The sequence below is a fragment of the Chinchilla lanigera genome, unplaced genomic scaffold (genome assembly GCF_000276665.1).
Source record: "Chinchilla lanigera isolate Chin_1 unplaced genomic scaffold, ChiLan1.0 scaffold00162, whole genome shotgun sequence".
NCBI lineage: Eukaryota > Metazoa > Chordata > Mammalia > Rodentia > Chinchillidae > Chinchilla > Chinchilla lanigera.
The window spans coordinates 1,351,213-1,361,073 of record NW_004955563.1 but is presented as its reverse complement, the minus strand read 5'-3'; the positions used below and the strand labels follow the sequence as shown (position 1 = coordinate 1,361,073).

At 64.0% G+C, this 9,861-nt stretch overlaps 2 protein-coding genes across 5 annotated transcripts in view; both read left to right on the top strand.

Moving 5' to 3' along the window:
• The window catches only part of Map2k7 (mitogen-activated protein kinase kinase 7), an 8,961-nt gene extending 525 nt beyond the window's left edge, over window positions 1-8,436 (top strand). The window contains exons 1-12 of one of the 4 annotated variants that reach the window (XM_013509176.1): window positions 1,542-1,573; window positions 3,955-4,028; window positions 4,226-4,367; window positions 4,512-4,578; window positions 4,691-4,804; window positions 4,893-5,012; window positions 5,093-5,200; window positions 5,290-5,469; window positions 5,555-5,635; window positions 5,747-5,889; window positions 6,278-6,323; window positions 6,425-8,436. In XM_013509176.1, coding sequence (XP_013364630.1) covers window positions 4,321-4,367; window positions 4,512-4,578; window positions 4,691-4,804; window positions 4,893-5,012; window positions 5,093-5,200; window positions 5,290-5,469; window positions 5,555-5,635; window positions 5,747-5,889; window positions 6,278-6,323; window positions 6,425-6,559 — 1,041 coding nt within the window. In that variant the 5' untranslated portion in view covers window positions 1,542-1,573; window positions 3,955-4,028; window positions 4,226-4,320 and the 3' untranslated portion in view covers window positions 6,560-8,436. Of the gene's footprint in view, window positions 586-1,525; window positions 1,574-3,954; window positions 4,029-4,225; window positions 4,368-4,511; window positions 4,579-4,690; window positions 4,805-4,892; window positions 5,013-5,092; window positions 5,201-5,289; window positions 5,470-5,554; window positions 5,636-5,746; window positions 5,890-6,277; window positions 6,324-6,424 lie in introns of those variants that run through there. The other 3 variants (XM_005413144.2, XM_013509175.1, XM_005413145.2) reach the window with 3 other exon arrangements.
• The window catches only part of Tgfbr3l (transforming growth factor, beta receptor III-like), a 5,051-nt gene continuing 2,515 nt past the window's right edge, over window positions 7,326-9,861 (top strand). Inside the window, exons 1-3 of the mRNA XM_013509129.1 lie at window positions 7,326-7,394; window positions 9,307-9,457; window positions 9,699-9,861. Coding sequence (XP_013364583.1) covers window positions 7,326-7,394; window positions 9,307-9,457; window positions 9,699-9,861 — 383 coding nt within the window. The remainder of the gene's footprint in view (window positions 7,395-9,306; window positions 9,458-9,698) is intronic.

Below are 9,861 nucleotides of genomic sequence, written 5' to 3'. Positions count from 1 at the left end.
CCGCCTCCCCGTCCCCCCCGGCTGTGGGCTCTCGCCGAGAGGGTCACGGTGACGCGGGGGGCGTGGGGCCGGCGGGCTCCTGGCAGGCCCTCCCTCGGGCGTGGGGGTGCTGAGGGCTCCGGGCCCGAGAGCCTGGTTATCCCTCCGCGGGGGACGCCCCGCCACCGGCTGACCCGCCCCGTCGCTGCGACTCCCAGAGCTGCTGTCACCTGCGCTGAGCGGGACTCGCCACCTCACGCCACCGTGCCCGGGAGCGCATCCGGCTCCCGCCCGCACACAGAGCCACATCCCTTTTGACCTCTGACTCCGCTCCCTGCGTCTGGGTGACTGTCAGACGCCCCCTCCCGCATATGGGGCAAGCGCCCGCCTGGACTGGGGACGCCCGAGGTCGCAAAACCGTGTGTGACTTCACTCGCGCATACTCTGTGTGACCCGAGGATTGTCCCATTGGAGTGCTACCGGCGTATCTGCCGGCCCTGCTCCCCAGCGTGGGGTGATCTTGTGTGGCTTTATAGACCTCCCCTCTCTCGTAGTCGAGACCGCCTCGTACCCTTGTGAGCAGCTTCAGTACTGCCGTCTTGAGGGGTGTGTAGCTCTCTGGCAGTACACGCCCACCTCCCAGCCTAGCGACGGTTCCCTTTCCCCACTGACACTTAGCCTGAGGACACGCGAAGCCAGTGTATCATCTGGCCACGCCGCACCCCTACCCTCTTCGCTGATCCGCCCATCTTGGAGCCTCCCCGCTGACGTCTGTCCCCCTTCCTCCACACACATCTGGCCAGGGACCACCATGACTGCATGGAGCTGCCTCCTTGTGCCCCCACAGGCCCTGTGCCCAAGTCCTCAGAGCTGGAGTGAGCTGGAGTGAATTGGATTCTTCTCCCCACAGACCCCGTGACCGGCCCCCTTCCCCATGACCTTTTGTGTATCTCTCTTGGCCCAGAAGCCACTCTTGAATCTTCTATGGTGTGATCCTGTGGGATCATCCCGAGAGGAGGGCAAAGGCACCTCCCTCGTGTCTGGGTATTCTGTGGACTCGCTGGTCACCCAGCCTGACCTTCGCGGCCTGACCTCCCCATCCCTTTTCACTCCCATCCTTCTCTGTTCTGATCTGGGTCAGTTTGGGGGAGTCTCACGTGGGCCCAGAGAAATCCTGGAGATGAAGCTGCTGTTGTCAGGTGCTGCCTGGGACTGGAAGCCCCACCAAGACATGGAAGGTCCCTGCCGGGCTCCGAAGGGCTGCCCTTCCCAGCTTGAGACTGGATTGGGTCCAGGGTCCTCTAAGTGCAGGTGGAGGCCTGGTGGGCGGAGGTGGGCAGGCCCAGGAGCCCCCTGCAGGCTTCTGTCAGCTCCATCCCGTCTTCCCTGCCCTCCCATCTCTGTCAGTTTCTACCCATCTCTGCAGTTTGGTGTCTCATGCCTACTCCCCTCCTCGTTATGATTTGATTTCTTTTCTTTTGGACAAACCGGCCGTTTCTGTTGTGATTTATCGTGGTGTTGTTTTTTTTCTTCCTTTCCCATCCAGTTATTGTGATCACTCTAAGCCCTGCTCCTGCCCCGTCCCAGCGAGCAGGTACCAGCCTTTTTATCATCGCTGCTTGGACATCTGCACCACTGACCTAACCGCTGCCCTGCGCAGAATGCCCTCCCTAGCCCATGCCTTGTGTGTGTTCTGTCTCCTCAGTCTGTCTTTCTGTGAGAGCAGCGTGGACTCAGTCCCAGTCCTCTGCATTCCCTGAACTCCCCACTTCCTCTGGGCTTCAGTTTGGATTCCCTGGAGGAGACTTGGTGCCCTTAAGGAGTGGAGTCTCCCCCTGCAAGCGTGTGTGTGGGTGTGCGTCTGCATGTGTGTTTGTGTATGTGTAACAGAGAAAGTGGGGCCAGTGAGGCGCGGTGTGCCTACTCAGTCTGTCTCAGCAGTTGGATGAGGGTCGCGCCCAAGTACTGTCTGCCTGTTCTCTGCGCTGGGAGCAGAGCAGTGACAGAAGAGACTGAGCCGCGGCCCTGGATAGGGACCGCATTCTTGTTGTTAGAGGGGCCCTGCATGGGTCTCTTGGGAAAAGCACCCCAGGGGAGACAGCATGTGAGCACAGTACGGGGCTGTGAGGGCAGAGGTCGGCCCCGTGAAGGCCCCTGCGCTGGTGGCAGCGTGTTTGGGAACAGACATGCCAGGCCATGTGGGATCCTGGGGTGGGGGCACCTGTCCTGGCAGTTGGGAACGGTCTGGCCGTGTGGGTAGTTGTGTGTGTGGCTAGGTGGGGTGTTCGTGTGTATCCAGTCCTGAGTGTGTGTGTGGATGTGTGCGTGCGCATGTGTGTGTCTGTGATGGCAAGAGGGGCTGGCTCTGTCCTCCTGCACGTGTGTGTGTGTGTGCGCACACGCATGTGAGTGTGCACGAGTGCTGGCCTGGCAGCCACACCTCCAGGGCTCCTGTGGGTGGCACATGCCCCATGCTCTCTGGCTCTCATTCTCTCATTCATTCGTTCATGCATTTTTCCCTTCTCCTGCTCTCTCACCCTCCTGCTTTCTCTCTGCCCCTCCGAGCTGGTGTGTGCCTGTCACCACCTCTGTGAGCTCTGTTTTCAGGGCCTTTGTGTATCCCCCTCCCGTCCCTGCTCCAGGCCCCTCAGGTCCCCACCGTGCTCTGGTATCTGTGGCCAGCAGCCTTTTTTGCAGGCTCTGGAGCAGCCCAGAAGGACAGTTCAGGGAAGGGGCCAGACCCATAAGCACCTCGAGGTGTGAACAGGCTGGGGGGCGTCGGGTGACGAAGGGCCCTTAGGTACCTGCCCGGACAAGACCTGGGCAGTTGCTAGAGAGACCAGGTGCAGGCTCGCAAGCTGGAGTGGGGAGCGCAGGGCCCCTCGGGAGCTAGCAAGGGACCTGCGCTGACTGGGCCATGGGCAGAGCAGAGGTTCGGGGAGGGTGGCAGGACCTGCTCCCCATTCAACTGTAGGACACGGTCTCTGCCTACCTTCCTGGGTCCCAGAGAAGCAGCCCAGGAAAGGTATGTTTGTCTCTGTGCGCTGCTGCCCAGGCCAGGTCCCCGGGAGCTGTAGATCTGTGGGAAGAGAGAGGTGAGGCAAGGGTGTGGAGAGAAGGGAAAGGTGTCCGCGGAGGGCGATGGGGAGTGGCAGGCTCTGGGCCCCTGGGACAAGGATCCTTGGAGGGTGCTTCTCACCCATGGGGTGCGAGAGCTGCATGGAGCGTGGGCCCCTCCAGGAGCCACACCAGCCCCGCCCTTGCTCCCTCCCCACCTTGCCCCCGGTCCAGGGATCCCCCTAGCTCCTTAAGGAACCTGCTCTGCTGTCCCGGGCCCCTCTCCGGCCTGTCTCTGCAGCACTGCTCTGGGCAGCTGGGCCCCAGACCTTGGCTCTGTTTGTCTGTCTCCTGCCCTCCACCCTTAATGCTGCCCGACTGTCTTGAGGCGCCCGCTGCCTGTCCGCCTGCCTGCCCGCCCGCCTGTAGCATGTCCGAGCTATCTGCATGCAGGCCGTGGAGAGTACCGACCCCCCTGCCTGGCCCAGCACCCGCTCCCTGCCCAGTCCTGCCAGTCCCTGGCAGAGCTGTTTCCTGGATCTCCTCACAAGCCCACCTGGGCTGCTGCCCCCACCCCTGGGCCCCAGCTCTGCAGGCCTAACTCAGAGGTGCACAGAGAGCCCAGCTGGCCAGAGGGCAACCCTCCCTGAGCCTGGCTCAGAACATGGGCAAGGCAGCCGGAAGCCAGGGTGCCACATCCGCCGTCTCCCCAGGGTGGTCCTCCTCACTCACGTTTGGCCACCAAGTTCAGTGCTTGCAGCAGGGCCAGGGCCCAGGCTGCTCCTGGCAGGCGTCCATCTGTCCTGGCATGGCCCAGCGTGGACACTGTGGTTGTGGGCCTGCTTCTTGGAAAGGGACAGCCAGGGAGGCCACCTGGCCCAGGGCCCCCAGCAGGTCTCCCCTTTGTTTCTCTGCCAGCGTGAACTTGGGGAACAAACTTTTAGCCTCTGGGGATCATCCCTCCCCTACCAGCCCACTCCATCTCCTTTCAGGTCAGCAGGACAGGAGGAGGCACCCTGAGGGTGGCATGGGGTGGGGAGGCCCTAGCCAGCAGGGCGGGGGCTTTGCCAGCCTGGCTGATGAATACGGGTGTGGGGTGGTGAAGGTCCCATCCTCCCCAAAATGCTAGTCCCAGAGCTGAGTCTAGCCAGTGCTCACCCGCTCCCGCCCCTGGTTCTCAACCCCTCAGCCCTACAGCTCCCACTGGCCAATGATGGAGGCAGCCGCTCGCCGTCCTCAGAGAGCTCCCCACAGCACCCCACACCCCCTGCCCGGCCGCGCCACATGCTGGGGCTCCCGTCCACTTTGTTCACGCCCCGCAGCATGGAGAGGTGAGCTGGGGGCTGAACGGCAGGGACAGGTTGGGGAGCACTGCGTGCTGGGCTGGGGAGCAGGGTGGGGAGGTCTGTAGGACCCCATATGGGTCCAGACCCTGATGGATCACGTCCCCTCCACTGGCTCCTCTCTGTCCCCAGCATTGAGATTGACCAGAAGCTGCAGGAGATCATGAAACAGACAGGCTATCTGACCATCGGGGGCCAGGTACCACTGTGCTCAGCACCCTGGTGGGGTGAGGGTAGGACATGGCTGGGATGGACTGAGGGTGTGGGCAGCAGAGGCCCCAGGGACCCTCCAGCTCGTGCTGTCCCCTCAGCGCTACCAGGCGGAGATCAATGACCTGGAGAATCTGGGCGAGATGGGCAGTGGCACCTGCGGCCAGGTGTGGAAGATGCGTTTCCGGAAGACGGGCCACATCATCGCAGTCAAGGTGACCCAAGGCCCCGTGCTCCAGGCAGCGCTCCCACCCTGCTCCCCGGCTGTGGCCCTGAGCTTCCTTCCTGTTGACTCTCCTGCAGCAAATGCGGCGCTCAGGGAACAAGGAGGAGAACAAGCGCATCCTCATGGACCTGGACGTGGTGCTCAAGAGCCACGACTGTCCCTACATCGTGCAGTGCTTCGGCACCTTCATCACCAACGTGAGCCGCCTTCCCCACAGGCCCCCAAGTCCTCTGTCCCCACGGGGTTCCCAGTCACGGTGCCACCCCTCCCTCCGCAGACGGATGTCTTCATTGCCATGGAGCTCATGGGCACGTGCGCAGAGAAGCTTAAGAAGCGGATGCAGGGCCCCATCCCTGAGCGCATCCTGGGCAAGATGACAGTAGCGGTGAGCACCCGAGCCAGGGCCTGTGCAGCCGGGTGGGCGGCCTCGGGCCCTGGGCCCCTGTCATGGTGCCATCCGTGTCCACACCGCAGATTGTGAAGGCGCTATACTACCTGAAGGAGAAGCACGGGGTCATCCACCGCGACGTGAAGCCCTCCAACATCCTGCTGGACGAGCGGGGCCAGATCAAGCTGTGCGACTTCGGCATCAGCGGCCGCCTGGTGGACTCGAAGGCCAAGACGAGGAGCGCCGGCTGTGCAGCCTACATGGCAGTGAGTGGGGCCATGCGTACCTGGCAGGAGGGGTGGCGGCTGGAGGCTCACCCCCCCCTCACGCTTCTGCTTCTCCCCCTGGCAGCCTGAGCGCATCGACCCCCCAGACCCCACCAAGCCCGACTACGACATCCGGGCCGATGTGTGGAGCCTCGGCATCTCGCTGGTGAGTTGGGGCCCTGCCTGTCTCCCCAGGCTATGAGTGAGCCCTTGAGGGGTGTAGGGGTGTGCAGGGAAGGGGCCAGGTGCACGCCTAGCCCTCGCATCTCCCTCGCAGGTGGAGTTGGCTACAGGACAGTTTCCCTACAAGAACTGCAAGACGGACTTCGAGGTCCTCACCAAAGTCCTCCTGGAAGAGCCCCCGCTCCTGCCTGGTCACATGGGCTTCTCAGGGGACTTCCAGTCCTTCGTCAAAGACTGGTGAGCACCCACCCTGTGCGCCCCTCTGCTCAGAGAGGCCCAGGAGCCCAGGACGGGGGGCTGCAGTCGGGCGAAGCTGGTGTCCTCAGAGCTGCAGGGAGTCTGCCTGGTGCCAGCGGCCCCATGTACCCTGCTGGGGTGAGCAGGGTGGAGCTGCAGGAGTCCATGCCTGAGCCTCCCTGGGGAGCCCGCCCTGCGCTCCAGTGGAAACTTCATGTCCCAGTTCAGCTCCCTGAGCCAGGTCTGCACCTCACCACCCCAGGCCAGGAGGCTGTGGGGTCCCACGGCTTGGCAGGAGCCCTGTCAGCACGGGGCCTGAGGACGCCGGCAGCTGCGGCCACAGACTAGAAGATGCCCGCTCACCTCTCCCCTCTCCCTCTTTCTCCAGCCTTACTAAAGATCACAGGAAGAGACCAAAGTATAATAAGCTACTTGTGAGTATTGGGGCCCCTCGGTGCCGCCCGGGAAGTCCCCTGGGCATGAGGTCGGGCCAGGAGGGAAGACCCTTCATCTTAAGCCCCCCTCGGGCCCACAGGAACACAGCTTCATCAAGCGCTATGAGACGCTCGAGGTGGATGTGGCGTCCTGGTTCAAGGACATCATGGCGAAGACGGAGTCGCCGAGGACTAGCGGAGTTCAGAGCCAGCCCCACCTGCCGTTCTTCAGGTAGCCCCACCGGCCAGGGGTGTGGGCCCGGCCCCCTCCTGACCCGGCCACCCAGCTGCCCACCAGGGGAGAGCTGGGACCCGGACGGCCGCCGAGGGCTGAGGACAGAAGTTGGGGGGTACCCACCGCCCCCCGATGCTCTGCCCACCAGCTGTGGACACACGGGCCTGCCGGGCCTCAGCCCTTCCCGCTCCGGGTCAGCGGGCCGCGCGTTACCCGGACAGACACTGTGAACGGCAGACAGCAGGCCGCCGGCAGACTCGCTATTTATTCAGTCGTAACCTCTGGGCGGGGGCGGCCCTTGGCCAGGAGAGAGCCCCCAAGTCCCGCACCCCACGCCCCCCACGCGCTTGCTGTCCCTTCCCTCTCTACCTCCCCTTCGTCGACTGGCTTTCCCGTCTCTCTCCGGGCCTGGACCTGGGCTCGGCCACCTTAGCTCCTTGTCAGAGCCCAGGCTCTGCCTCAGTTTCCCCCAGTCCTTGCCAGGACGCGTGTGGGTCTCTGGATTGCAGCTGGAGCCGCGCTGGTTTCTGTCTTTCTCTCTTTGATCTCAGGGGGTCCTTTTTGGAGTTTATTACAGTATCCTCGGTGGGGTGTCTGGGCGAAGGGGAGAGGAGCACTTGTCCTCGTGGGGTGTGTTGGAACCTTCAGAAACTTTTACCAAAGTCACGTTTAGCTGCTTTTGGTGGGGCTCTCACCAGCTACCCTTGGGTGCTGGGGGACGGGGACGGGGGCTGCTCCGTGTCAGGCAGGCCTTGGTGAGGCCCCGGATGGCCAAGGCCGGAGAACAGGCTCAGGGCGCCTCCCCTGGGGCCGGAGACTGGCGCAGCACTGCGCAGGTGAGCTGAGGCGCTCAGGTGGGGGAGAGCGGGGCCTTGTGCGGGGGCCTCTGGGGAAGGAGGGCAAAGGAAGCGCAGAGAGGCGGCTGCAGGGACGGGAGACAGGAGGGGCGGGGGAGGGGCTGAGGGAGAGGGTTGAGGGCCAAGGGAGCAGGTGTGGAGGTCTGAGGATGTGTGAGAGCGGCAGGTCGGGGTGGGATGAGGTCGCTTCCCCCGCCGTGGCCTGAGTGCCCTTCAGCTCACCTGGAGCCGGCTGCAGCCCCAGCCCACCAGAGCCCGGTACCGGGAAGGACCCAGGGTCCACCCCAGGCCCAGGGGAGGTGTCCGTGCCAGCTGCAGCGGCCAGTGCAGGGAGGGGTGTGTTTCCTTTTTGTTGGTGATGCATGCACATCAAGGGGACAGAAAACAAAATAACAAAAAAATGGAAAAAATACAAAACCACAAAAACCAACCAACGCCAAAGGTGAGGAACCTCGCTGGATGTAGCTGAAGCAACATAGGCTTAGACGACACTACGGCCTCTTACCTATCTTACTGACTGTTACTCTATTCACAATGCCGCATGTTTAAAATGTAATCGAGGTGGTCTTCTCTTTGCCCTGGGGAGGCCGCCTTCTGCTCTCACCTCCTTTGTGAGGGGGTGAGGCCTGGCCCCTGCGAAAGGCCTTAGGGGGTCGCTGGAAGGTCGCTCTGCTGGTCCCAGGGCCAGCGCCGGCCTGAGGCTGGGCTGCCTGGTCTCCTTTTTATTTAACTTTATTTCCTGTGGTGTGAGTGTGTACCTGCCCGACCCCTGCCCCTCAGTGTTAAGTGGGAGCCCCTCCTGCCTCCCCGCTTCCCGAGACCTGCCCTGTCACCAGCCATCCCTCTGGACCAGGCGGAGGGCGGACAGGCCCAGCAGCGGCCTGAGGTGGCCTGGCCCAGCCCGCTGGCCCATGGATGCCCTCTCAGGCCGTCAGTATTGCCCTGTCCCTTTTTAAGACAAGATGCCCTCGTTTGTAACTCCTTAGACGCTTGAGAATAAAACCCCTCCCTTTTCTTCCGAGTCTGTGGTGTCTCCTCAGCCTGGCAGGGAGAAGTGGGGAAAGATGGGGGGCGGGTTGCCTCCGCTGCCTGGAGGGGGAACTGAGGCGGGGCTGGGCGCTGTGAAGGGCGTTTGTAGTGACAAGCAGCCCTCCCGAGGGACACCTCCACGGGAGTCTCAAGTGCTGCAGGAGCACACGGCTAATCCCTGGAGGCCTTGGGTGAGGGCTCTGGTGTCGGCCCCTCGGCCCTCCACCCCCGCTCGCCGCTTCCTGGGGTGGCTGCCTAGCCAAGGCCAGGGCTCCCTGCCCACCTGCAGAGCCCGGGTGCAGCGCACGCAGGTGTCTGCTGGCCCACAGCGCTGCGACCTCGGCCCGCGCAGCATGCTGGGCGCCGTGCTCCTGCTGCTCTCGCTGCCTGGGACCTGGCCCGTGCCTGATGGGCCCCTTGGTATGTAGACTGGGAGCGCCGCGCACCCACCCTGACATCTTGTCTGCGGGACCCTATCTGCCCTACCTGGGCTGATGGGGATCGGGTGAGGTCGCCCCGTTCTTACCCCAGAGTCCCCGGCAACTGCCATGGGACGAAGGCTGTGTGGGTAGGACCGTCTGTACACGTGCTTTTCGGACCTGGGTGTGTAGCTCGCGTTTGACGAGGACCCCAGCTCAGTCCCTCTTGAAGGCTGATGTCTGCGTAGGGGCGAGTGTGTACGCATGCGCACGTGTGGTCCGGTCCTGGAGGGCTCCCGCCCCTTTCTGATGCTGCCGCCCCAGTCTGGGAGTATGGTCCCCGATAAACACAAAACCCCAAACACGGGTCGATGGGCTCCGGCTGTGCCCAGATAAGCCTCTGGGGCTGTGCCCTCTTGATGCCAGCGCCCACACCCCTGTAGCAAGGGGGCCTCCGAGCCTACTACAGTCAGTCACCGAGCTCGGCAAGAGCAAAGTCGAGAGCTCCGGGTCCACGCAGCCTCACGGCCGCGCCGCACCGCTCAACCCCGTCTCCCCGGGACTCCCGCCAGCTCCGCGGATGGAGAAGTACAGGTTGGCGAAGGCAGGGCCCACCCCAGGGCGAACAGCTGTGCGCCTCGGCCCTGGGCTGGCCGCGACCTCTGGGGGTCGCCAGGGGGCGCAGCCTAGTAGCTACCCAGTGGGAGTGAAAGGGCCGCCGGAGCTGCGTCCCGTTTACCAAGGAGGCGGCGGGGGCGAGGAAGTCGGGCGCTTTCCCCCGACGTCCTCCGGGAGCGCGCCCTCTCCCCTGAGCCGCCCTCTGCCACCCCGCCAGTGGCCCCGTTCCCCGGGGCGCCCGGGCCCTGGCTGCGCAGACCCCTGTTCCGTCTGGAGCTGTCGGACGCGGCGGAAGCCTTCCCGCGCCGCGGGGGGCCGCTCGAGGTGCCCGCGGACAGCCAAGTGTTCGTGCAGGTGCGGGCGCCGGGGTCCCTGCGGGG